Below are 27,348 nucleotides of genomic sequence, written 5' to 3'. Positions count from 1 at the left end.
CGTCACTTTAATAAAATGTTTTACCCTTCTGCAGCTTGCCGGTTTAGGCGAGGCCCAGGAAGAGAAGGTAGATTCTCCAGACTTACAAAAGTGTCACCAGTTGTAATTCCAACTGTGGTGCACAGCTACCAGTAATTTGGACTAACACTTGACTTATTTAAACTGATAATGTTTTTCTTTTAGGAGGCAGTAATTGCCAGTAATTCTACTAACAATGTTCAAGTGTAAATTTTGAAAAGGGTCTTAATTTATTTTTGTAGTACGCTACAATCCTACCTTCTCTCCACTGAGGACAAGAGAGAGGATGAAGAACCCTACAGCCTGTAATTGCGGAGGTGTCAGTTCCTCTGTCACTTGGTGTTTACCTCTGCTGCTGCCTCATGCATGGTGATCCAAATGTTTGCCTTGTGAGAACCGTCCAGAAGGTCACTGGGGGAATAACGGGACCAATCAAATCAGCGACATACCCAAAAAGTGTATTTTTTTAATTTGAAAAATATAACTTTCTTTTTTTTTTTTTACATAAAAGTTCTAAAATTCTACTAACAAAATCAAATGTCTGACGATAATTTCTCATCTCATCCAATCTGTTTTTTAATTAATCTGGTGACTTGTCATGGCTTTGGGGTGTATGCTAATGGCTAATACGAAGTAAATCCTCGTCAACATATCTTTGTTTTAATTTCTAAAGTTTTATCAAGGCAAACTTCATGTTTATACACAATACATGCAAAATGTCCACACACCCCTAAAAAACAGCAAAGTTTTTGTAATGTAAGGAAATGAGACTAACAAATCATTTTAGAACTTTTTTCCACTTTAATGCAACAGATAAGCTCAATTGGAGAAAAAATATATATCTTTTAGGGGGAATAATAATACTGTGGTGTCATAAGTGTGTGTACCCTTAAATACTTTATTAGATACCTTTACATCCCTAATGAAAAGGCTGGCTCAGAGCATTATGCTACTGCCACCATGCACCACTATGTGTATGATACATTTTTGGTGATGTGCAGTTTTTGCTCCAAATACTCTTGCTTTTTGATGAAACATGGGTTTTATCTGACCAGTAACACATTTTCCTACTTGATTTTGGAAAACCCAAGATGTGTTTTCACAGAATTTAGCTGCTAGGTTTGGATTCCTTTTCTTGGTTAGAAAAGATTTCCGTCTTGCCACCTGATGACTGTCTCTACTGTTCTAAGATGTATTGAGTGCTTTGAAAGCTGTTTGTGCCCTGCTGCCCCAACTGATTCCTCATAACAATGAGATCTTTGCAGACCCTGGGTTTTATTGTTGGCTTGCTAATGAAATTTTAGGGAAAGAAAGGGGGCAAAAAACTACAGCTCAATTTGTATGTCTGGTTAAGCAGAGGCTGTTGAAATGATGGCAGGTTGATTAGGACACCGCTATATATCAAGTTATGAGGGTGTACACACTTATGCAAGCACAATATTTTACTACTTCACAAAAGATGTATTTTTCTTTCAGTTTTACATCACAATAAAAGTGGCAAAAAAACTAAAATGATTTATTTTGGTCCCATTTTTTTCCATATCTCAAGCTTTCAATATAGAACTTGGAGCTTTTATGTCCCCCGCACATGTCTTATGAAGCATTTTTGTTGTTGATCTCAGATGTCTGTCAGCTTTAACTAACCAACAAATCAGCAACAACATTTAAGCAGAACATTCAATATAAACATTTGTAAAAGGAAACCAGAGCATCTATGACTCCCCTTTATATCGTACACAGGCTGACTGTAAAACACAGGAAACAGTATTCCCAACTGACTGGATTTAAAGTTTTACTTTTTGTTTGGGTTTTTTTTTTCATTTCTGTAAAGCTTGAGTCATTACTCTCCAGGAACTCTGTTACCTCCTCTCCCATATTGATATTGGCACTATTACGCCAAGTAAATAAGCTCCCTCTCTGCCTCCGCCATCTCCCACTGAAGTTCTCTTCTGAATGGAGAGAAATTGTACAACCGAAGTCTGAAGAAGGATTTGACAAGAACCCAACACATTACCCAACGCCCCCCAGCTTTTATTTCACAACGTACTTCCTGATATTGTAGTAGGAGTGCATGGGAGTCGATGTAGAAAGATGTGATTTTTAGAAGAGCTTTTAAAACTAAATAACTTTTTTCTAAAATAACCTGTTACAGTTAGCTGTTTCTGTCTTGTCCTCCTTCGCTTAACATGTAACCAGCCGCTGTTTAGATTTGTTTGTCTGAAAACGCAGCATTTGTCGACTCAACTAACACATTCGTTCTGTATGCTTCTGAAGGAAAGCTGTTTAACATTTTCTCTGTGTAATCGAGCACCTCTGATCCTCTCTGATTAACTTCTGACGCCGCCGTCGACCTTTCGTATTTGCCCCTAAATTGGGGCGGGCACGCCCTAGAAAGCGTCTCACTTTCTTGGTTTGATTCATTTTCTGTTGAGTAAAACAGAACAAGGCTTTCATTTCTGTTCAGTAGTTTCAGTCTGGATATTTTTTTTTACATCTAACTGCCCATTCTAAGATGCACATTTTACTATCCTCTGATTATTCCATCCTTTTTGCACTTCTATCGTAGGAAGTCTTAACTATCACTAAAATCACATTTAAATAACATTTAATTTAAACGTAAACAAAACTAGTGTTTAACCACACAGGTAAGTCAGTGTTTGAATCAATAATTCATCATTTTTAAATCTTACTTTCAGAAAAGCTTAACTGTTTCTATTGTTTCCCCATCTCCCTGCAATCCTTGTCTCCTCCACACGATCCCTTCATTGTGCAGGTAATCAGGAAAGGCTGGCTAACCCTCAACATCAGCATCATGAAAGGAGGCTCCAAGGAATACTGGTTCGTGCTGACGGCCGAATCTCTATCCTGGTACAAAGATGAGGAGGTGAGAAGAACTGCTGCTTCATCGACTTCTTTAATGTGACAGAAACGGGTACATATCGGTTAAATTTCAGCAAATGGTGACGATGTTACAGACTGTATATATCCTTATGGAGGTTTGTTGTCATCAGAGGTGAGGAGCTGTGTGCATCCCAGCCTGGCCTAACCAATGTGCAGACTACTGTTCAACTGTAGCCATAGGAACAGGTAGTCTGAACACTGGGCAGGCTGGGTGGGGGGTGAAAAGGACTGAGAGGAAGGACCCAGAGGTCATTGCGTCTGTCGGTCGCTACACAAGGACTGTAGGACAGAGGACAAATAGCTTAAATATTATCTACTAGTCATACATAGAATAAAGTGACATAAATCACAACTGTTTATTGTGCAGAATAAAGTGTAGAGCATACACATTGAGACACTGCTTCAATATGAATCAGTGAAAACTGCTTTTTAAAATCTTAAGCAAGCAGCAGTTTTGAACATTAATCGGTAAAGTATCGAAAGAAATATTAGAGAAAGTTTTTAAAACTATTTTGCCTTAAATTCAAAGCTGTCATTGTTATTGCTTACTCACCACTCGCTCTCTCTCAAGCCTTCGTTGTCTTCTTCCATCAAAAACGCAATCTAAAACAATATTAAAGAACTGATTCAAATTAAAAAGTGAAACAGTTGTCTCTTTGTCTTCGTTTTCTCTTCCTTTCACTGACTTTCTTGCGGAAAAGCTTGGATAACAAGCGGGCTAGGATGGTGTAGGCAAACTGACGTGGCAGCCAAGCTGAAATGTTCCAGCCGGGATCTGACTTTGGAATTTGCAGGAAATCGTACTGGGTTACTGGGGCCGGAGGGGAGGGGGTGATTGTGTGTACAAGTGTGTAGGCGCTTGTCCTCACAACTCCTGCTGGGTGTTTGGGAAGTCGGACTTAACTCTACAAGTGTCTTTATGATCACACTCTGTGTTCACTTTATGCCTTTGTCCGGCTCTTTCCACCACATGTGCATTTCGTTCCTTCTGCACATGAAACTAAGGATTTACTCCGATGTGTGTGGATGTGTGGTGAGGGAGGGGGATTGTGTAGATCTTTGAGTGATGTAACTTTTGGGCCTGCGCCACTCTGTGTTAGCGCAGATGTAAATGCTTCCAGATGTCTCTGCTCAGCAGTGAAAGCTGGCACCCCCACCCCATCCCCCTAGAAACTCCTCCTTTTCTTCCTCCTCCTCATCTTCATCATGCATTTCTCCATCTCGTGGGCCTGGGGGTGGTCCACACTCAGGAAATGCATTCTTTCATGTTTGCGCATTGGTGACTCTGTAATAAAGCTGGTTTATCTTTTTTTAATGGTACTATTACATTGAATATGTTAAGGTTTAAATGCATTGTACACATCCAGGTTATTTAAATGTTTATTTTTATATATAATCATAAGAAGCCGAACGGAATAAATGCCATCACCAAAAGAAAGCGAAGTACATATTCTTAATATTTGAGATTGTTTTTTATGTATAGTTGAGCCATATTAAATAAACATGGTTAAATAAAGAAATTTATTAAAAATAAAAAAATATATATACATTTTGCTATGCTTTTCTCCCACGTTTAAATTTGAAGGTCATATTTACTTGGACACATTTTTTAGAAATCCTTCAGGGACTTCTAAATCTAATCTTCCATGAAGATTAGTTTGCACAAAAACATGACGAATGGTAATTTCCACATTTAGATGTACTATGTTACCAATAATGAGGTGGCTGTGGAAATATGTGCATCTGCTCAGCAGTTCTATAACCGGCATGCACATCTTCCTACAGTTATGGGATCATTAAGGAGACCAGGGGAGGATGCAGGGAAACAGAGATGTGTGATGAATAAATAATGCATTCATGTGTTTATAATTACATGATGGAAACTTGTGCATAAATACCTTTTACAGCAATGGCTTTCTTCCTACAGATTGCGTGGTTAGAAAAAACATGATTTTAGACGCCAGATGCATCTGGTTTTGATTTACTCTTTATTCCAAGTCAATATGTTTACCTGAGAATTTTTTTATTCAAAATACATCTCGTATTTGATCTGCTAACCATTATTTTTTCACCATGATCTAATTTAATTCAAAGTAGGATAGGCATGAACTGGATTCTGTGAAGACCTAATTATTATCAAATGTCCAGAAAAACCTTGATGAGTGACTTTGTGGAAGAAATGGACTGGCATTCATAGATACCTAACTTCAGCACACTTTAATACCTTTAGGTTAAATTAAAGCGTTGACTGTGAGCCAGACCTTCTTGTCCAACATCAGTGTCTGACCTCTCAGATGTGCTTCTGGAAGAATGGTTAAAACAAATCCACGTGAACACACTCCTAAAGCTTTTGGAAAACCTTCTTCCCAGACGATTTGAAGCTGCTAAGGTTGAGTCGACATATCAAACCCTGTGGATTAGGAATGGCAGAAAAGATTCTTCTTGTTTTATAACCCATAAAAAGTAAAATTTTATATACCAAACATCTTAGTAGTGAAATAATTTAAAAAAGAATGCTTTGTCCTTTCTTCAGAACCCAATTTAAACTGCATAATACCCTTATGGAAATCAAAATTGAACCTGTTTAAGAAGATGCTGTCTATGCAGTTTTCCTGCTAACTGAAGTAAGAAATATATATAAACATTAACAAAATGTCTCACCAGTTACCAAGGCTGTTTTTAACATATTTGTAACAAATAAAATTTTATCACATTACTTAATACAGTAGATTAGGATTAAACAGATGTAGTCATAGATATTTGCATGTATGAACTCAAAATGTCGGCACCTGTGTCTGTAAAGTTGTTTTTATAGTTTGCATCGTATTTAGTTACATTTGTTCTTCATCTTATTTAAGGAAAAAGAAAAGAAGTACATGTTGCCTCTGGACAACCTGAAGCTCAGAGACGTGGAGAAAGGCTTTATGTCCACAAAGCACATCTTTGCAATCTTCAACATTGAACAGAGGTCGGCACATTAGTTTACCCCAGCGGATGCACATCAATATTATCCTATTGATTTCTGTTCTCTTGCGTGGCGTAATGTTAGATATAGCCTGCAGAAAAACTTTGTTTTTCTTTGTCTGAACAGAAACGTCTACAAGGATCATCGACAAATAGAGCTGGCCTGTGATTCTCAGGAAGATGTTGACAGCTGGAAGGCGTCCTTCCTCAGGGCTGGGGTTTATCCTGAAAAAGACCAGGTATGACTAACAATTTACCAACATTGGTAACTCTTGGACTCCAACTTGGTACTTTTATTTTATGTTATGTAAACAAGGTAGTAAAAGACTAATAATTTGTTTTTAAGACTGTTTGTGGTCATTTCTACTCAAATGATGCCTTTATAATTCTGTGAAATATAGTATTCCAGCCCTCCTTTCATTTTATAATGGTTTTCTTTGGGGGTTTTTTTTGGCTAAGGTGGAGAACGAAGAGACGGTACCCACAGACACGTTCTCCATGGATCCTCAGTTGGAGCGGCAGGTGGAAACCATCCGCAACCTGGTGGACTCGTACATCGGCATCATCAACAAATCCATCAGAGACCTTGTGCCCAAAACCATCATGCACCTCATGATCAACAATGTGAGCGGAGCCAGCAGAGCCTGCAGGCGAAGAGCGTTTTGTCTCATATGTGGTTCAGACAGTTGGCAAAAGACAAACTCTTATCGTAATCCATTTAATTGAAAAATATTCACACAAACTAAAAAGAAAACAATATGTACTGCGACTCTGAGAAATTGCCATAGAAGTTTGGTTTTTCTGAAGGAAAGCGGTAAAATGAAACCCTTCGTCCATTCCTAATGGTCACGTCATAGTAGCTGTGGGAGCAAGGCGTCCCTATTATTACACATCTACAATATAAGAGCTTTTCTCACTATTACTGCTTCTTTAAACATATTCAGTTTCAAGTTCTAGTTTCTTACTCCAGAAAATTCAATAAATATTTTTACTTTTGGCTTCTGTTGATCCTGTGAAAATAAGTCCTTGTCATTGTGACGATCCTTCCAGGCGAAGGATTTCATCCACTCGGAGCTGCTGGCTTATCTTTACTCATCAGGGGACCAGAACAGCCTGATGGAGGAGTCGGCTGACCAGGCCCAGCACAGGGACGAAATGCTGCGCATGTATCACGCCCTCAAGGAAGCTCTGCACATCATCGGCGACATCACTGCCAACACCATCTCCACGCCAGTTCCACCACCCGTAAGCGACAATTGGCTCCAGGATTCCAGGTAGTTCAGAAATGTTGCTTTATCGAACAGTTTTTATTTTAGCATCAAATGATTTACTATTCTAGCGTTGGCTACATTTAAAGATATGTATCTGTTGCAGCCCAACCCCTCAGCGAAGACCACCTCCTTCATCGTCCCAGGCCCCCAACCGTCCTCCCGCTGTTCGGGGCCCGACTCCAGGGCCCTCCATGAACGCCACCCCAGCCTTTAATCCCTCCCCAGCGTTTGGTGCCCCTCCGATCCCCTCCCGCCCTGTTCCACCCGCCGGTGCCTTCAACAGCAGCCAGGATCCGTTCAGCGCTCCACCACTGATCCCATCCCGGCCGGCCCGTGTCCCACCCGGTGTTCCCAGGTAAGACTTTGATCAAAGCCGCAATAATCAGTAATCTTGTTGCACTTCATTTACAACATTTTATCACCAACATCTAATGATCGTGTCTTTCTAAAGTTGGAAACATTTAGTATGGTTTCCCCCCACCTCACCCTTTTCCTCCACCTTTATCGCATTTCTTTGAACTCATTCTTGTCTTTTTATTGTTGGTTTCCTCTTCCTCTCTACCTCTTGTTTCTTCTCTCTTTGGGTTGTTTGGTTTCATCGCTGTCTCTTTGTGAGCGCGTCTCACACCTTGTCTGTATCTTCTCTCCCCGTTGCAGCCGAAGACCCCCTGGTGCCCCATCTCACCGGCCCACCATTATTCGTCCTGCAGAGCCTTCCCTGCTAGACTAGACCTGTGGCCAAGCCCACCCTAGCATGCTTTTTTGTTCCTGGATGTGTTTCTGCACACTGTTGGCCTGGAATGGAGGGGGTCAACGGGAGGGGATGACTAAGTGACGTGTAGATTACAAGCAATGTTAATAAGCTGCTAATACTTTCTATTTACACGCACAAGAAGCAAAAAAAACATTTTATCACTTAAATTTTCCATTTGCCTGCCATGTCTTGCAAACTAAAACCCATCAAAGCCTTTAGCAAACATTTCAAATTCATTTCAAATTTTCTTTTAAATGTTCTGTTTTTTTTAATTCAACTGGTTCTCAACCACATGCTACATATAGTCTCATATTATCTGGTACACGGTGTCTCCCCTCCTCTTTTCCTCCACTCCCTCCATTTTTAGCCCCAGATACTCTGGGTATAGAATACATTATTGTTGATGTTTTACTGGTTTTTCACATCCCAATTCATTTCATACTGAAAACAGTTACTTAACATGATGGTGTCAGATATAAATAATTTGTTCTTGTGTTGTCTTCATTTGAGTGACTGTCTTTCCTGATGAGCATTATAAATGTAGCTTTAAAATTAAGTTCAGAGTCGACTCATAAAACACACCAAGACGAGATGCAAGTTATTCATAATCGTTCCGCCTCCGTTTCTTCATATAGAAAAGATTATTTTTGCTTTAGTCCAAGCACTTCTAGCCACTGGGGCTTTGCAAGAAACCACTCGTAGCACGGATGCTGTAGTCTGGACACTATGCACCCCCACACCTCCAGGAGAGGGAGACAGACTGAAGCCTGTCTGCTCTTTCAGAAACGTTAAAGTTTGATTAATAATCCTTCTTTTCTCTTAATCCCATTGAGATTTTGGTGAGGTTGAGTCTAATTCCTAGATTAGCTGATTCAAAAAGAGCAGATTTCTGTGAAAGAGGATTAGATTCTGAGCTGCTGAGTGTTGAGATGATATCTGGGTCACAGAGCAGGAAGATGTCTAGTTTCTCCTTAAGAAAATGTATTATTATTATTATTATTATTATTATTATTACAGTTATCGGTTCTGCTTCCTGGCGTCAGGTATATTGTAAATAGCTGGCCTTTACAGAAGAGATGTCTCATTTTCTCACAGGGTTTATATACATAAACATTAGGCATAATCATCCCAGGAAATGTAAAACAGCCACATCAGTCTTTACAGCAAAAAAAAGGACTGTCAATTCATTGAATTTTTTTTTTAACCTCAGGATTCTAAAAATAATTTTTCAGCTCCTATTATTTATAACCTGGGCATTTGTTCTTTTTCATGGTTTTTGGACGCACTTCTAGTAGCTTGATTCAGCTTCTATCTTACCCAATTCCTTAACTTTTGCTCCATTTATTTTAATTCTGCTGCAGCGACGGGTTTTGTTGGGAGTGTTACTGGGTCTTTACAAACACAGCTGTAATTATATGCTGAGAAATGTCTGATTGCTTTTTAAGGGTTTGTTCTTTATATATATATATAGATATAGATATAGGTATATATCTATATCTATATATATATAAAATTTTTATCTTTTTTTCATTCTTGATCTTCAGGTGTTGGGGGGGGGGGGGGGGGGGGGGGGGGGGAATGGTTTAAGTTGGGAGTGATAATGGGCCACTTAGATTTTCTTCTCTTTTTTTGTGGTGGTGATTTGGTGGGTGGGGTGGGGGGTTGGTGAAAAAGTGCAGGTTCCATCAGAGGAGCTGCCTAGAACACGGAGAAAAACAAATTACACAACCATTAAAAGATTGAAGAAAATGATTTATATAAATCCCAAATTGCTGTCTTAAGACATGATGTGTACTTTGTGCCTGTTTTCTTTTCTCCTGATCTTGCTTTCAGTGACAGAGCCTGAAAACCTAAAACAAAATCAGCATTGGATCCTAAGAATAATTACCATGATAGATTAAAAAAAAAGAAAAAAACTAAATTCCCACATGCCTGTCACTAAAGTTTGTCCATGTGAAGACTGTAAAATCTACATGAACATGTAGGAATACTGTCTGTGTGTATCATCCATCCTTATTCCCTCCCCTTTCTGAATCTGCAGGAAGGGGTTGGAAACCATCCCTCAAACATCTTTCTTTTTGTTTTGCAAACCCTTATGAAGTGCCTCTGTAGCAATTAATGGATTTTTAATAAACATCATGACCTGGTTTAGAAAGAAAAGTAAATAAAGAGGTGTGTTCAATAAAGGGACTGGTTTTGGTGGTTGGTGTCTTCTTGTGTCCTGTGTGGTCTGCTGTTTCTGTCATGGATAGAGAACCTTTATTAGTTTTCTGCTCCGGTTCCTAAACCGAAAAGATACACTTTGTATTTCAATTTCTTCTTTTGTTTTTACAAGTAGGTTAGTGATCTTTACCTCCATACTTGTTCTGTCATGCAAAAATATTTGCATAAACACAATAGAAGTCATATTAAATATGTTCCTTTAGGTCACATACAATTGTATATTTATGTTTGTTTCCATACATGCAGTTGCACTGCAAAACTGCATCACTGTAGGAAAGAGAATAAAGGAAGATTAGGCAGCAAACAATCTGCTTTTCTTCAAACTCAAACATTTTTTATAGAAACTGAAAAATTATTGATCCCATTTAATCCCACAGTAGCATTTGGAAAACATTCTGGATATTCTTGCAAATATCCTAGCTTCACATAGGTATGTTTTAATGGCAAAACTAAGGCTTTGAATAAACCAACGAACAGCCAAAATGGCAAACAGTTTTCCTTTTTTTTAACTTGTCTCTATATCTTTTCATTTTAAAACATTTCAGGCTGTTTTCAATAAGACAGTTTGGTTTCTGGACATTTCTCAATGTTTTCTCCTCCAATCAAACTTGTAATTATGACTTCGCTCAGATTTCAATGGAGGAATGCTATGATCTGCATGCACATGTTGCCTTTGTCCTTAAATAAGAACCATCTGTGTTTTTTTCCCAGAAAGAATGATCTCAATGTTTAAACTCCACTTTGCCTTTTTTAACACACCCCTTTAGTCACTGATTAGTTACCCATAATGCAGCAGTCATGTCCTGACTGGTGGATCTTGCCACCTCCTAGTAAGTTTGTTGCAATATAACAATGTATTTTCAGCTTTTCGTCTGTTTTTTGTCATGCGGTTGAAAGCTTAGTAGAATATAAGAAAGAAAAAAGCTTACTTCAATGTGATCCATGGTCAATTTTAGGGCAAGTATCAATATTTTATTCATGTTCCCTGAATTTTCCAACTGAACCCCCCTAAAATGTAAAACTGTCCACCGTTCTCTTTGAGTTATTGTGTAAATATCAGGTTGATGTTTGCTTCTTTGCAGAAAATCTGCAAAGCTATTTCTTTACTGCATTACACAAAGTCAACACACTAACGTAGGCTGATTGTTCCTGAACAGGCGCCCCCCACCGGCTCCGCGTGGAAAACAGTGGTGACCCCAAACCAGCAGGCATTGAACTTGAAGAAGTTTGGCAATGGAGACGCAGAGGAGCTGCATGCTTTATGTTCTTTACCTTTTCTAAAGGACATAAAGCCGCATCACAAGACGCCTTGTTTTGACATTTTGAGCTGCTGAAGCTTCTTCAGGGGCAATAAACTAACAAAGGTATTTAACCATTTAGTTCATGTTGGGAGTAGCCCTGAATATTATATAAATATTGAACATGTCATATCTTTTACAGAAAATTTGAGATCTGCAGGAAGATCTGTTTATTGAACCTTTATTATCAGACAATGGTAAAACCAAGAGGTGGACAAAAGGCCTTTTTTTTTTTTTATACCTTTTGTTTTTTCTAAATCCGAAGCAATCTTGTCCAAGAAACTGGTTGTTACATTTGAAAATAATTGTCAGAACGTAAGGACCCTGGTTAATTAATATAAAAACAACATAAAACAAAATACAGTGATGTGTATATATACAAGGCATCCATCTTTGTGAACATTTAACTTCCTCTGTAGAATCCCAGTGTTTGGTTTTGATGTTTGTTAAACAGATTTTTTTTTATTCTTTTTTTTTTTTTTACCAAGCTATGATCCAATGAGGGTAGTATTTGGAAATGATTTCTCTGAAGGTTTGAAATATCAATAAGACTGTTAATTGTATTTAATAAAATAACATTGGAGCAAATTATGACTTTCTAGATTCACTTGACAATATTTGCAAATATCAATACATTATGGCTTTTATGATTGAATGCTATTGTCTGTAAGTATATTTGATCATCAAACAGTTAATCTCAGCACTTCAAATTCATGAAATTATAAGTTTTACTTTCTCTTTGGTGTGATTATTATGACTTAAAGTAAATATACTGTATATGTGATTGTGTAACCCTGCACACTCATTTGAGAGGTTGATGACTCCACAAGTGGTTGTCGCTGTATCCAACCCTATTAATGAACAAAATGAGTGGAAGGAAGAAGTGTGGTTAAAAGAAGCATTCATGAATTTGTAGACCTGGAAAGTCATAAGCTCTAAACGTCAAGTATCAACACCCTGATTTAGGACACGAGTTTCAGCGTTTTCAGTTTTTATTATTAGCCACTTCTAAACCAGTGATGATATCAGAGGCATAAGGTGAAAAACAACTGGGCTGTTATGATACACATTTAATTTCACATTTAATCTGGAAATTAAGGTCCCAGAGTGGAGAAAAATTTGAGAATCAAAGCTGTCCGAGTCCACTGTGACGTTTCCAAAGTTGATGATTTAGGAAGTCATGTCATCTACTGCTGTTGGTCCACTGAGTTTTCTCATGTCCAAAGTCCGCACAGCAATCTGTCAGTTCTTTTCACAACAGTTCATTCTTTCCCCAGCTTCTACCTCCAGGGAGATACTTATTTATTTTCTTGCAGGACTTGGCACCTGTTGAAAGTATCAGGCCTCCTTTAACTATTATGTTATCACAATGTTTTATTGGTCAGCAAGCTAAAACGGGCCAGCTAAAATGAAGATAGCTAGAAGATTTGGCATTAAGAAATAAAACGCTGTAAAATCAAACCTTGAAAAATTAAACGTTAATAAAAAAACTGGCACCATTTTAGCTCCATTGCAAGCTGGCCTGACAAAACCCCCACAAAATCCTTGGAGCATACAGGCTGATTGCTTCCATGCAACATGTTAGTGACTCACGAAAAAGAACCTCAACTAAGCATTCAGTCTGAGCTCTATGAAGTGGTCAGACTTGATATTTCTGTATTTTATTAAGCCTGTGTCATTGGTTTTTACCTGTGAACCACAGTAATCAAATTAACTGATATTACATGCTCAAAATGCATCACAAACCTTCCTAAAATATGAGTTTCACTTTGGTAACTAAATTTCTCAAATTACCAACATCTCTAAATCATGGATCTGTAGATTAACATGATGCACTGGAATATCAATACAAAACTTACAAAATAAAAAGTAAAAAAAGTTCTCTCTGTCGTATTATCCTGTGAGGGATAAAAGTAATGTGCTGGTTCTGTCAAGTGCAGACCCGCTTGGTATTATCAAAGAGACGTCTCAGGGTGTAAGTCTGAGTGACAGCCACACCAAGCATCACCATCAGGTTCAGGCAGGACCAGAAGGACACTCGCCACAGGTTGTCCTCTAACAAGTAGCGGTCCCTGGCCTCAAAGGCCCGCAGCACAGCCTGGACCTGACGGGTCTTCTCCAGGTGCCGGTACACCGAGTCCATTGTTCTCTGAAACAGAAAGATTAAAAGACAGGCGGCATCAGTGGGAGGCAGCAATTTACAAGATACAAGAAGTTTTCCCTTCTCACCCTGATTTCTTCTATTCTGTAGTCCGCCACGCTTTCAGTCACAGTGAAGTCAATCCACTCCTCTTGGCCTCCAGATGTGTTGTCTTGACTGTTAATTACGACTTTGAAAAACACCATCTTCTCAGACATCTTACTGAAGCTGTTGTCAAAGCATAACCGGTAATCTCCAAATTCTGTACGATCCACCCTGACAGAGAAAACACAATGTGTAACAACAACGAGACGTTATTGGTAACCACGGTTTTAGCTTCAGATCAGCAGGAAAGCATTAGGAACACCCACATATGGATGCCGTCAGATGTCCTGAACTCAGAGACCACCCGCTGACCGCTGGGTGAGATCAAGGCAAACCCAACATCCAGACCGGATCCTGCGATTACCTTAAAAAAAAAAGGGTCACATATCCAGAGTCATCCTCACATTTTAACCCATGCAGCTGCTCAAGTTCGCCTCTTGGTATCTTTGGAACTGCTACCTGAAATTCAAACCAAATAACACAGAGCAGCCGAAGCTTTCTCAGGTTATAAAGTATCAGGTTTCAGTCTGACAAAAAGTGATGGTGACGTTAGTTTCCCATGATGACGCATTACTTTGGAGGTTCATGAGGATGCTCAACCAACCCTGCTTCTACCGCAGAGAGTCTGCAGCCTCCACAGGGTGCAGCATCAACATGCTAACAGTGGTGTCATTTTTTTATCTGTGTTTTAGACCATCAAGAAAAACAATTCAGGGTTAAACAGTCAAACTGTGTCTTTCTCTCTTCTTCAGAAAATAGCGTGCATAGATATACATGATTTAGGCTGTTCTGATTTTGTGAATAGAAATAGATCTGTTGGGCTTCTTCTCTGAGTTTGGTTGTACATTATGGATTCTTAGCTAGACGTTAGACTAGATTAATTAGCCACATTGCCAGAGGTCCTAATGTTTTGCTAATTCCTGTTTAGTAGCAGGCTAGGTACCTTAACAAGGAAACATATGTTTTCTGTCCTGCCCCATTATTGTGCATGTGCCTTTAAAACTTTCAGCGGTTTTCTTATCTCTCTGATAACAAGGCCAAAGTCCAAACTGCTGCTCGGTTGAAGCAACAGTTTGGACTCGGTTGCTTGCAAACTTTTAAAACAACCAACTAAAAGATACCCCAAACAAAACACTTAAATAGCAGCAAAAGGTGCACTGAAGTTCCTCTTCATATTATTTTTACCTGGTATTCTATCTCCATGGTGTCACCTGTCGTGGTAGTTTGGTAAAAACACTCTGTGCCGCCTGTGGGTAGCATAAATGTAAACTCCATGTTTTGGTTTGGCCCCATATCCAAAGCCAGCCCCACAGTCAGAATCAGACATCCCATCAGATAGAGCTGTGCAGACGAAGTCATCTTTGAAGGGTCCAGTAAATAAAGTGACTCCACTTCCACCAGAACCTGGGTAATTTCTCCTGTGCACAATAAGCCAAACGCACTGAATGTGTATAATTACTTCCTGTCATACTCCGGTGGTTGAACAATAGTCTGTCAGACAGAGCTTGCGTCCTGAGTCAAAGCTGAGTCAGTGGAGCCACTATCTGTGGATCAGAAGCGCTCTGCGGTCTGGACTTCACACTCAAACGACGTGTGCACCTGCAGTGTAATAAAAGTCATGAAAACAGCATGATGATTTAGTTTTTCTCTCGGTTATTATTTATTTCAGTTTCATTTTGCAGCAGAGATGAAAAACTGTGTGCAATAATACCCAAGTTTCAGGAGCGGATCATTATGCCATGACCTGACCAAACGAGGTCAGAGGCAAACAGTTAGACGCTGAGAGGTTGCTATGAGTTAACAGGGTTAAACCCAGGCTTTATTTTTAGCTGTGATGACACATTTATTAATGAATCAATCACTGACAGCTGTCGGAATAATATTTACGGTATATAAAAAACATGTAATTTAATTTTTCAAAAAGGGTTCTCATTTGCATTTTAGTAAACAGAGGCCACTTCAGAAAGTTTTATAAGGGGTCATATGGGGGTAATGCATAGCTCTGGGTTTGTGCACCAAATAAAAATTAAAAAATAGAACTTCATGAGTTTTATTCACCTTAATTGATTCTTCTTAAAAGTTGTAATTTAAGTGCTGTGGGGAAAAAAAAAATCTCTATAGGATTTTTAAAAACAACCTAACAACTGCCCCACAATTTTCCATGATTGTAAAAAAACTTTTATCTTCATTTTTAACTAAAGAGCAGTTCCCGACAAATCATGTTCTCTGACTCTAGGAGGCGCTGTTAGTTCTGAACATCCGAATCTTACTGGCCCACATATTTCTTTCAGCACACACAACACACACAAATGAACATAAACTCAGAAATTAAATAAATGTTCAAAACTCTTCACGAGTTTTGATGAGGATAAGTGAAAGTGAAACCAAGTATTTACTGATACTGTATAAACGGACATCTATTTTCTTGATGTCTGATTTTAATTCTGGATTTTTAAAATAATTTCTGTTTGGTAATTGAGGGGAAAAAAAGTAGCTTTCATAAAATTCAAAACATGCCATACATTTCATTAGTGCTAACCTACGTACCTGAAACTTGTGTTTTGGGTAGTTAGTAATTTTGGTAAATAGTTTTTCAGCACATCTGGTATAACTGAGTCATGTTTAGGTCTAATAAGCTTCATCAAACCACAGGACAACAAAGTCTTTGCCACTGAGTGCATTTGGAAACTGAAATCTGGCTTTTTATGTTGCTTTTGAAGTAATGACTTCTTTCTCTCTGGGTGACCTTCAGTCTCAGACTTGTTTCACTTCGGATAACAACAGTTTTTACTAGCCTCAGCCAAAAATCTCCTTAAGCTTTTAGCTTTTGGTTTTGTTTATCTGATTTCTCACCAAAACAGGTTAAACTCTGAGAACCAGTATATACTGTATATAACAGATGAATGTGTCTCCTTCAGCCTTGTGGAAATTGTGAATCAGACTCGCAAACATCCACAGTTTTCCTCCTGGTATCTCAGCTGAGATACCACAATAAAAATAGAAATACTCCATATTGTCTATTCCAGTAGTTTCTTGGAAATCTATTCCACTGAGAAGCTCGTGGAAGGAAACAAAAAAGGTTTTACTAAGAAAACGTATGTACATTTCTGAATTTAAAAAAATGTTATTTAAAAAAAATCCCAAAAGATTTGTGACATTTAGCAAATAGAAATAATTTGGGAAGAAAAATGTATACGAGTCTTTTTATTCAATGTAAGTATTTAGTTTCAACAGTTTTCACAGGCTGTCATGAATCAGTTTGTTTTGGAGGAAGTGAATATCAGATTACACCTGCAGACCTTTCCCTAAAGCCACATGTGGCGTGCAGACTTGACTGTGTCTAGGTTAGTTTTGATGTGTTCCCTCTTAAATATGGAGGGTGCATCGCCACAATGGAGTCAAAACTGGTGATCTGCTGATTTATACCCTTTACAGAGCTTTGAAAAAGCTTCTACATAGGACACATTTTACCACGCTACAGCCACAAATGTCTGTGTATTTTGGGGGGGATTTCCTTCGGCAAACAAAGAAATTATAAATGATATTTGTATCTTCATTTTCACCGAAAACGATGTCCTTCCCCCCCCTCAAAAAAAAAAGAAACATATGGTATGTATTTTGTCCTCTTTACTCTGAAATCTCCAAAAAGAGGAAATCTGCACAAATCATTTTAACACGTCCCCACATTATTTTATGAGGAAGTGGTCAACGACCAAAGGTCAGCTCAAAAGAAAATGTGGACGTGTCCGTGTTGTAAAATAGATAAACTCTTGAAAACATGAACGTCACAGGTCTGCATGGTGCTACAAAACCTTTGGGATGGATTTCTCCTTCTAGTCCAACATCAGTGTTTGACCTCATAAATGTCCTCTTGGTGGAATGTACAAATATTTCCATAAGCCCACCCCTAGATCTGACTTCTCTAAAGACTTCAAGCTCATAAAGATAACTGATCTAATACTTTAATGGAGTATTTTGGCCACACTGAAAAGAAGTCTATTTTTACCATTTACGCATCAATAGCCCATCATTTAAGAAATAGCCAGTAGAAATGGAGTCAGGCTTATCAGTTAATGCATCGTTAAACAAAGGTGCTAAAGCTGACAAGCTTTTGTCAGTTTTTTGGAGCTCCATCAACTGCTGTCTGGACAATGACAGAGCATTCGCATCCAACATGTCCTCCTCCACACTTTTCTTTAATGGGACACGTTCGGATTCAGCGTTGCACAGAAAACTTTCACTCAAGTCCAAGTCATCTTTATTGTCCTCCTGTTGACGCTTAAGTGCTGCGTGCGTAACTGCGCACGACGTGAACACATCAGGGAAAGTACGAACGAGCTCATCTGGACAGATGCTCAACACCGGGACGAGTGTAACGTCTGGAGTAACTAACACTCGACCCCCAGCCAAGTCGTTGCCCATGATCACTGAGACGGCATTGGGAAACTAGGGCGCACCTCAACCACAGCGTCACCAGACCACAGCTCAGACTGGATCAAGACTTTGTGCAGAGGAACACCAACGTCTTGCATTCCAAAACCACGAATTGGCACATCAGAACCAATTGCAGTGTCTCCGTTTAACGGCAAAATCCCCTCCAAAATAACGGATGGAGAAGCAGCAGTATCCCGCAATATTTTTACATGGATTTTCTCACCAGTAAGAGAAACAAACCCATCCATAACGAAAGGCTTAAAATCAGCATCCTCACAAGACTTTTTTGTTAAAAGTGACTGGGTAGCGTGATTTACAGTTTTAATTAGAGCGACCGACTTAGCGTTCTTTTTCTTTAAAACCGGACAGTTGGCCACAATGTGTCCTCTCTTTTTACAATAAAAACACGTTACATTAGTTTTTTAAATCCAACACATGGTCTGACTTACTTTCAACGCCACTGAGCGCAGCAGGTGTATCTGATTCTACACTTTTTACCAAAAGCTCATGCACAAATAAAGCTACAAGAACACCACGCCCAAATGTTCTAATTAAACCACCGCAACGCACGCAAACTGTTCCAAAAATGCACAGAAAAACCAGCATAACTGCCACAAACCCAAAAACAACCTCAGGACACAAGTTGCTAAAAGGTAAACTTTGTTTAAACTAGCCCCCATAAATATGTTACGTCCAACAAGGGCACAACATATTTGAGGACACGTAGGCATTTATTTTAAAACTCTCGAACTTTTCTTTTGGTTCAGCTGCTTTAATTTTCTGTGCTGGAAAAAAAATGATTAAATATGCTCAGTTCCCCGTGTCCCCCAAAAAGAAAGGGAAAACCAAAAATCCCAAAAGTATTAACAGAAAGTTGGACCTGGTGAGCCGATCAAAAAGAACAAAACGGTACAGCAGGGGGCCAACCCTAAACAGGGCCGTCGAAGCCCCTACTAGCACCGGACTGAAGCAACAAAAAGAATCTACTGCAAAGAAAGAATCTAAAACAGGTCAACCGGTCCCACCAGGCCAAAATCACCAGGAAAACAAACAAAGGCAAACAAAAATACCGCATGGCAGGCTGGAGACGTTAGCGGCGGCCGACAGCTACTGGGGACGAGCGCGCACCGCGTCAGGACGCATCCTCCTGGAGCGAGCGAGCGGAAGGGCGGTAGGGCCGACTCCAAACATGTCGCAACCCAGCCTATAGGCGGCCCAACAGCACCACAAATTAAGGAGACCAAGTTAATTACAAAAAGGAATGATCAAAACTCCAAAGTATGTTAAACAAAAGTCATTCAACTAAAGTCAATACAAAACAATCTAGAAGAAAAAAAATCAACAAAATATAATTATGTGCCCAAAGCACATAACAGAAGGAGTCAAGGGGAAAATTTCTAACCATAATGAGAGTCTATTTTTGCAGAAATAATATAATAAAACTGAAAAGTGGCAATAAACTTTTAACCCTACTTCACATAAACTTGATGAGGAGCACAAGGAAACCCACACAGAAGACAGAAAGCTAAAGCAGATGTTAAATAGACACGTTCTATGCTGCAGCATTCAGGAACCAGTTGAGGTCAGAAAAAAAGACCATTGTGCAGCGAGTTGTTCAATATGATCAATAAAGGCTATTCAACTGGACTGGAAGGTCACAACATCTACAAAATAAGAAAAAAGTTCAGGAGTAAAGGGTCAGTTGTAAGTTTAGTTTGACAATTTTTAACTATCTTAGATCAAACCTTTCACATAGACTTAATCACTGATTGTTTTACCTTTAAAACAAAACATTTTAATCTTGTTTTTTGCTTGGACAAATTGTAAAACTGGACTTAGTCATTCCCTATGAACAGTGAAAAAAAAACCTGCCAAAGAAACACAATCAACATTTTCAAAGATAAAGACTTTAGAAAGTATAAACAGGACCGTTTCCCTTGAATAGAATATTGTGGCTTTCAAAACAGACAGAAATGTTTTAGTGGTTATACTAAAATTATGTGACCAGACTTTATTTCCTCTGAACAATGATGAGAATGAGAAGATCCTAAACTTGACTCTGTGTACAAATGCTGCTGCTTAAACGTGTAGACTAGCCGCAAAGAAACTGTACAGATGAGAGGAAGTGTGAAAGACTTAGCTGTTGCAGTGAAGTGGGAGGGCGTGAAACAGGGTTAAAATGCACATTGTCTGATCTCCACTTCACTTATATGGTCGTCTAACTTCAGCCTTTATATTTTAAACTGAGAAGCGACCTTTATGTAAAGTTTCATTTTGATACGTACAGTAAAAGTGGATCTTTTGCAGCCTTCACAGGTGCTGTGGGGATACATCTTTAGATTCCAGTTGCTGTCTGTTTCTGACTACTCATGAGACATCTCCACTTGGACCAACCAGATGTGAGCCCACCCATTTTGCAATCTTATTGCACCTCGCTGCCTCTCCACTGTAGTTTGGTCTCTTCAGCCCCTAGGAAACAGCAGCTTTGACCGCTGGAGGATCGTTTCTATCTGAGATGTTTTTCAATTTCAAAAGTGGCGTGGGGCGTATGGCTCACGACCCCTCTGTGTTTGTAGTGGACACCCATGCCACCCGACCAGCTGTGCCACCTCGACTGGGCAAACAGAAGAAGCAAAGCGGGGTCGCGCAGACTCTGCTGTTCGTCCTGGTGACCCTGGCACTGCTCGGCGTGTTCTTTGAAGCTTTCTTCATCTATCGCCTCTACCAATCTGAATATGTGAGTATCACGTAAAGAACTGTGTCTGTGATTTGAGCTTGCGCGCGTGTGTGTGTGTTTCACTGTACATTTTCTGTTCCATTACCTTTACCCCCCTCCCATAGAATATCACTTTCATGATAAGAATTTAACCATCTTTACTACCAATTCTCGCTTTCAGTATTATTTTCATGTTTCGAGTGTTTTCTTCCACTTTTTTCATTGTCTCAGCTATTTTACTTTTTTTTTTAAATGGAGATATTCAGTTTTCCATGAATCATGCGTACATCACGATTCTATATTTAAACTGGTTAAATTATGCTTACTATAAATACTGGAAATACACTGAATAAATTGATTCTGTGAAGAAAAGGACTCAGTGAGGTGGACTGATAAATCTAGATGACAAACTTAGTATAAATATGGGTTAAAATTAAAAGCATAATCAAAAAATAAGGTTATAATTAAAAGTTTTTTTATGCACATGATAATAAGAGCCAATTGATATTTGAGAGAAACTTTATCTGCTTTTCCACCTAACTGGATTTCCAACGTGGAAACTTCAGTCTTCTGCTTTCCACAACGAGATGTTCCTTTTCTTAACGTCTCCCTTCATATGTGGGGCTCTTGAGACTGAGGGGTGAGTAAAAATGAAGGTCTCTTGTGACAGAAACCACACTCACATTTACTCAGATCATGTGCATGAAAGTTCCCCCCTCATCCCACTCCAATAAGTGCTGAGCTTGCATTTATTTTATGGTAAAGAGGAACAGAGGAACAGAGTGGACCACAGATGGAGAAATCTGGCGGTTTATACAGAACTCCTCTGACGTCTTTTGGAGTTGGACACACAGTCGCTCTTTGCCCCGAGATTGCGGACAGTGAAGACTCCGTGTTTGGCTTTCTATGAAATCCCGCTGCTGTCTGAGGGCAGCAGTCACGGGTTTTAGATTTAGGAAAAGTATTGATTCACTTTCTGTGGGTCTGCATATCATGCATGCTGCAAAAATTAGAGACAGCAAGGAAATGGTCTATTTCCTGTGTCATGATAATGATCTACCTTAGAAGTATTGTATACAAGCCTTACCCGAAACCCTTACAGTGATTGCTTAACACAAAACAAATGCTAGCATATGCTAAAAAAAAAGGTAATGATTCATTGTAATGCCTTAGACCTTCCACATTCCAATGCAACCTCATGTGCACCAGTGGTCATGCAACTGTGTTTGAATGCTTGCCAAGAAAGCATGCATGCCCTCAGATCACAGCTAATCCACCTGAATGTCCTTTTTCGTTTACCGTTGCAGGGCCCCTCAGGTTTCACCTCAAAGCAAATCAGCGGTATGTCTCAGCATTTTTCATTTGGCATAATAAAAGGTTTTGAGGTCTATTCTTCTGACCGGGAAACAATGTGTCTTACCGTCACACAGGAAACCCTCCGCCGGATACTACAGACCCTGATGGTCGTCTTCTTCCATCCAAACCGGTTGCACATCTCACAGGTGAAACCAGCAATTTTGCAACTTCTTCTAATGAAATGCTAAATTTTTCAAAACCAAGATAAAAACAGCACATCGAAACAGCACTGACACCATTGCTCTTGTTTTGTTCATTAGACGGCCAAGACGCCCGTCACGGCACACACGTCATGGCATGGAGCGTTATCGCAGAGCCTCTCCTGTATGAAATGAAATACGAAGACAAACATCTCATCATCCAGAAAGAGGGATACTATTACATCTATTCCAAGGTCTACTTCTCACAAGGTGGTGCTTTTTGCCATTCTGTGATGATGCGAACTAAAATGTATGCTGGAAAAGGCATCTACCTCCTGGAGGCCAGAGAGTATCTGTTAAAGAAAGACAAAGAAGACAACAGTTTTTCCAACAGTTTCCTAGCCGGGGTGTTTTACCTGTCCCAAAATGATGCTATCTATGTAAATGTTAGCAGCACAAAACAGATTATCAGACACAGATCTTATGAGAATGTGTTTGGTGCATATATGATATAGATATCAGACCGACAGGAGATTAAAAAAGAGCTTATAACTCTTTTCAGGGACATTTTTAATTGCCTTTTATACTTGATCGAAAAGCATTGTAAAAGCAAAAGTGCTGAAGACGTTTTTCTACTTCAAATCAAAACTTTGAGTGCTGATTTAAGATTTAACTGTTTGTTGTGTTGCTAAATATTATTTACTAACATAAAAAAGGATGGTGCACTTTTTATTTTACTGCTTCAAAAAATTATGAATGTTATTTATTTATTCCTTTCGTATGTAACTATATTAACAGTGCTGTGTTTATACAAAAAAATATGCAATAAAGTCTATATTGAACAAGTAAAAGTTTGTCTTTCTGCAGTTGCGGTCTTGTGAGCCAGTTGAATTCATTTCCTGTCATATCAGGCGAGGCTGAGCTAAAGGCAGAATGGTCTCAGTAAAAGAAAATGTGTCACCCACTCTCTCCAACCACAAAGTGTTGGTTTTTTTTGTATTTTTTTTTTAATTATTACCACTCCAACACGTTAACCTGAAATGCCATCAGCAGCTGAACATCTTCTGGTTGAAGCACGAAAAGTGCAGAAGTAAAATTTGAAAAACAAATTAGCTTCGATCCAAGTTTTTGGGGAGGAACACTGAGTCCCGTTTATGTTCTTTGCTCAAAAACTGGATGTCTTCTTGTTGACTGTAAACTTCCAAATGAGCAATTTCAATTCATGACTTGATGACAAATTCTCTTACTTGGTTTGTACAAAAAAAAAAGTCCCGTCACTCTTTGAAGTGCATATTTTCGCTCTTCATTTCTCTCACAGTCACTCTTACTCTTTCCCTTCATTTGTGACGGTTCGCAGAAGCCTTATGAAAGCACCCACTGACTTGTGTATTTGTAAACTGAGGAGGAAGTGGTGGTGGGGGCCGCTGGGGAGGGGTGCAGAGCAGAGGGGGGGGTTGTCAGTAGCAGAATGCCTGACTCACTTTCCAACCCCAGACCTGGAGCACGGTGGCTGATAAAGACGCACTGTCGCAGAGTGTGCATGTGTGTGTAGGGGGTGTGCGTGCGTGTTTGCATGTGTGTTGGCCCTTACTGATGCTTCTGCACTGTCGTCTTGAATGTTCAAGAATGAGTCATCATGTTCCAGCGCTGACTGTCCTGTGAGGTGTGCAGCTCTATTGTCTCAAAGGAGGGGGTGATGTTCTGTGCGGTTTGGATTCATGCCATATCATCATTAAACTCTAAACCAGATCTGACTTTTACAGAGAATTTGTGTGGGACGAGATTTCTCTGTCTGCAGTTATATTCTGAATCAATGAAACCATCTTTTTGTTCCACCAATGAAGCCAAATTGTGAAGTTAGACACAGGTACTCTGATGAAATGCTTATTTTTACACACTACATTGAAGCAAGATCAAACATGCGGCGTCGTTAAATGTTTTTCTCAGTGAAAGCACAAGTGAAAGTGTTGGCCGCTGCGCACCTCTCATGGTCCACGGCTAAATGCTGTCCCCTTGTGTCGGGCTCTTGAAGGGGAAACATACAGCAGGTGTTTGCTCTGAGCTGAACTCTTCCACTTTGATCCAAACATAATCAATTCAACAGACCCACTATAGTTGGGATTTATAAAAATTTTTTTTTACTTTTTTAAGTGGATATTTATAAAGTTGTTATGAGTTGTTATCAACATCTTCCATTCAGTTTGTAGTGATGTTTACATACCACAGCTTGGGGGAACTAAAATGGGGTGGATTTCTCAAATATTTGAAAGTGGTTCATAGAAACACAAGGATCCTTTACACTGCTTTTCCATTTTGCGTTAAACAGTGATTTACATGAAACTCTGTTGAAGGCACTGTTGATCTGCAGTTCGCTCCAGGGATGTTCCATGTGAGACACGTGTTCCTGAAAGAGAACATGCACAATGAAACCGGGGCAGAAATGAAAAAAAATCTGCAGTAATGCAAAACTCTGTGAGATAGTGTTTGCTTTGTCTACTTTTTTATGATAAATAAATTCCATTTTTGTCACTGCATGGTTTGTATTCACTGGAATCTTTGATACATTGTATACAGTGTTTAAGCTGGGAGTAATTTTCTTCTAAGTTGGCTTCTGTGAAAAAGTATTTTCCCTTAATACATGTATTCCATTTTCTTTCCCTTTCCATTACACTTAGATGTTTCAAGTTATCAAACATTTTTAAACCGATAACTTAAGTGCTTTTAAAGGATTACTAAGTAATTTTAACCAAATGTTAAGCCAGATCTCAGCCCAATTGCTGACCTTGCAAAATCTTAACAATGATTATGATTTTTTTTTTTTAAAGTCAGTTTTATGGCCTAAACCGCATCTGATTGCTGCCGCACTTGTGAAATCAAGAAATGACTCAATTTGAACCAGTCCTACAACAAAACCAAGACTAAAAAGTTGGGAAAAGCAACGCATTATGCCCCAGTCTGATGAAAGTGAAATCTCTGACATCTATCTGCCTGAAAAGGGTTACAAGATTATTTCTAAGGTTTTCTTAGAACCTTTGGGAATATTTTCTAAATTGAAAAAAAAGGGGGAATTTTTTGGGAATATGTTCTGCCACATGTAGCATATAGATGATGATCTGCTTTGCTTCATTAGGAAATGGGCACAGCTGGGGCAATCTACCAGAAACTGTTACTGCTTGTGAGCAGCGACTTTTATTGTATGTATATATCTATATCTATATCTATATCTATATCTATATCTATATCTATACAGTACAGACCAAAAGTTTGGACACAACTGTGTCCAAACTGTGTGTCCAAACTTTTGGTCTGTATTCAGTACAGACCAAAAGTTTGGACACACCTTCTCATTGAATTCAATTAGAAAGTGTGTCCAAACTTTTGGTCTGTACTGTATATATATATATATATATATATAAATTGAGCCTTTCAAGATAGCTTTGAAAATTGTCCTAGACTCCCTTTAACTGGATGTATTAGCCGCAGTGTTGCGCTAAATCAAGTGACAACAATGATTTAAATCCATTGACTGAGTCATTTTTGAGACCCCAAATTTAAAGTGAAAGTGAGAGGTTAAACATTAATCATCCTGCATAGTCACTAAAACAAAGTTCCGACCCTCCCTGTTGCTTTCGAAGAATGTGCCCTCCAGACAAAACATAGTACAGATCTGCTGTTTGAAAAGGTGTACATCATGACATCTATTGACCTAAATTAAAAAAAAATATATATATATATATAGTAATTGAGACCATTAATTCAGGTTCCTAAAGTCTTGCCATCAGTTTGTGACTTTAAGCTCATGTTCACTTGGATAATGGAGCAGGACATTGATCCAGAGAACACTAGCAGGTTCATTACTACATGGCTCAACAAAAAAACAGAAGGTTTTGGAGCAGTCTGGTCCAAATCTCTTCTAACTTGATGACAAGTTCTGTTAATTAAGATTTAGTCAACAGAACTTTCATGCCTTCCAAAGAGAATGATTTAAAACAATTCTTCAAAGAAGGATGGACCATAATCGATCCTCAACAAAGTAAAAAATGTTTGTCAAAAACCTCCAGACTCCGGTATGTATGCTGCCATGTTCACTCTGATTAGAGTCGTGTGTCAGATTAAAACTGCCTTTTTGAAAATAATGTTGAGCAGGTATTAAAAACAGCCTTTACTGGCCCACTTTAGAAATGTTTCTAATGAAAATAATCTGTATTAGTTATATTGCATTATGTGTATAATGTATATATATACATGTGTATATCTATACATATTAAATTTAGAATGGTAATAATAATTAATAATAGTATTATTGTAATATTTTCTGTGTCCCACAAAACTGTTGAGTTTTGGAAGCTCTACTATTGCTGTGGAAGTTTTTAAGAACTACTTATGATGGCTGGACCTGAGCTTTCCCCGTGACATTTTGGTGGAAATAATGTGAAGAAAGCTGATAAATATTTCAGCAGTTGTTGCCTCCGTGGTGTGGAAAGTAAGTAGGGACAAACCAAGTTGTGCAAATGACTCTAATAAATGAGACAGAGTGGGTGGGCGTAGCTGAGTATTTCTGCTATCTGTATTTTATTGTAGCTCCCTGGATATCATTTTAGTTTAATCGAAACCTTCGGAGGCAGCAGTTAAGAGCAGCCTGAGAAGTATGACTCTGTTGCTGAGGTTTGGAAAAGAAAAACTTTCACCAACTTGGAAAATATCTTTCCTGGCTGCGATGACTAACTTCATGTTCCGGTGACCTTTTCTGTAGCAGATGGTAATCATTTTAATTTAGGTCAATAGATGTCATGATGTACACCTTTTCAAACAGCAGATCTGTACTATGTTTTGTCTGGAGGGCACATTCTTCGAAAGCAACAGGGAGGGTCGAAACTTTGTTTTAGTGACTATGCAGGATGATTAATGTTTAACCTCTCACTTTCACTTTAAATTTGGGGTCTCAAAAATGACTCAGTCAATGGATTTAAATCATTGTTGTCACTTGATTTAGCGCAACACTGCAGCTTATACATCCAATTAAAGGGA

General features: G+C 38.9%; 3 protein-coding genes and 1 long non-coding RNA gene across 12 annotated transcripts in view; 2 read left to right on the top strand and 2 right to left on the bottom strand.

The window, feature by feature from the left end:
• The window catches only part of dnm2a (dynamin 2a), a 30,890-nt gene extending 19,084 nt beyond the window's left edge, over positions 1-11,806 (top strand). For 7 of the 9 annotated variants that reach the window (XM_032586539.1, XM_032586546.1, XM_032586543.1 and 4 more), the window contains 7 exons: positions 2,792-2,902; positions 5,778-5,887; positions 6,011-6,122; positions 6,343-6,507; positions 6,934-7,157; positions 7,258-7,509; positions 7,812-10,110. In XM_032586539.1, coding sequence (XP_032442430.1) covers positions 2,792-2,902; positions 5,778-5,887; positions 6,011-6,122; positions 6,343-6,507; positions 6,934-7,157; positions 7,258-7,509; positions 7,812-7,884 — 1,047 coding nt within the window. In that variant the 3' untranslated portion in view covers positions 7,885-10,110. Of the gene's footprint in view, positions 1-2,791; positions 2,903-5,777; positions 5,888-6,010; positions 6,123-6,342; positions 6,508-6,933; positions 7,162-7,257; positions 7,510-7,811; positions 10,111-11,288 lie in introns of those variants that run through there. The other 2 variants (XM_032586541.1, XM_032586547.1) reach the window with 2 other exon arrangements.
• On the bottom strand, positions 1,778-5,771 carry LOC116734984 (uncharacterized). Its single transcript, XR_004342304.1, has 2 exons — positions 3,473-5,771; positions 1,778-3,198 (listed from the first exon to the last, which is right to left on the bottom strand). It is a non-coding gene; the product is annotated as an uncharacterized LOC116734984 (long non-coding RNA).
• Positions 11,807-11,897: 91 nt separating the features above from the next.
• On the bottom strand, positions 11,898-15,636 carry LOC116734983 (transmembrane emp24 domain-containing protein 1-like). Its single transcript, XM_032586549.1, has 4 exons — positions 14,860-15,636; positions 13,941-14,038; positions 13,659-13,845; positions 11,898-13,578 (listed from the first exon to the last, which is right to left on the bottom strand). The coding sequence occupies exons 1-4, from the start codon at positions 15,031-15,033 to the stop codon at positions 13,360-13,362; spliced, it is 678 nt and encodes a 225-aa protein (XP_032442440.1). The 5' UTR covers positions 15,034-15,636; the 3' UTR covers positions 11,898-13,359.
• A 4,683-nt stretch (positions 15,637-20,319) lies between these two features.
• tnfsf14 (TNF superfamily member 14) lies at positions 20,320-23,171 on the top strand. The gene is made up of 4 exons (XM_032586548.1): positions 20,320-20,845; positions 22,132-22,165; positions 22,255-22,326; positions 22,441-23,171. Exons 1-4 carry the CDS (start codon positions 20,624-20,626, stop codon positions 22,833-22,835), a joined length of 723 nt encoding a protein of 240 aa, XP_032442439.1. The 5' UTR covers positions 20,320-20,623; the 3' UTR covers positions 22,836-23,171.
• The last annotated feature ends 4,177 nt before the right edge of the window (positions 23,172-27,348 follow it).

The sequence above is a fragment of the Xiphophorus hellerii genome, chromosome 16 (assembly GCF_003331165.1).
Source record: "Xiphophorus hellerii strain 12219 chromosome 16, Xiphophorus_hellerii-4.1, whole genome shotgun sequence".
In the NCBI taxonomy this organism is placed as follows: domain Eukaryota; kingdom Metazoa; phylum Chordata; class Actinopteri; order Cyprinodontiformes; family Poeciliidae; genus Xiphophorus; species Xiphophorus hellerii.
This window is presented reverse-complemented; position numbering and strand designations above follow the sequence as displayed.

Bases quoted from the DNA above. Each gene is read 5' to 3' on its own strand.
- LOC116734983 (XM_032586549.1), bottom strand. From the start codon at position 15,033: ATGACTTCGTCTGCACAGCTCTATCTGATGGGATGTCTGATTCTGACT. The intron at 13,846-13,940 runs GTGGGTGTTCCT...TTTCTCTGTCAG, and splicing joins ACATCTGACGGCATCCATAT to GGTGGATCGTACAGAATTTG. The intron at 13,579-13,658 runs GTGAGAAGGGAA...TTTCTGTTTCAG, and splicing joins ACAGAATAGAAGAAATCAGG to AGAACAATGGACTCGGTGTA.
- tnfsf14 (XM_032586548.1), top strand. From the start codon at position 20,624: ATGTTTTTCAATTTCAAAAGTGGCGTGGGGCGTATGGCTCACGACCCC. The intron at 22,166-22,254 runs GTATGTCTCAGC...ACCGTCACACAG, and splicing joins CACCTCAAAGCAAATCAGCG to GAAACCCTCCGCCGGATACT. The intron at 22,327-22,440 runs GTGAAACCAGCA...TTTGTTCATTAG, and splicing joins ACCGGTTGCACATCTCACAG to ACGGCCAAGACGCCCGTCAC.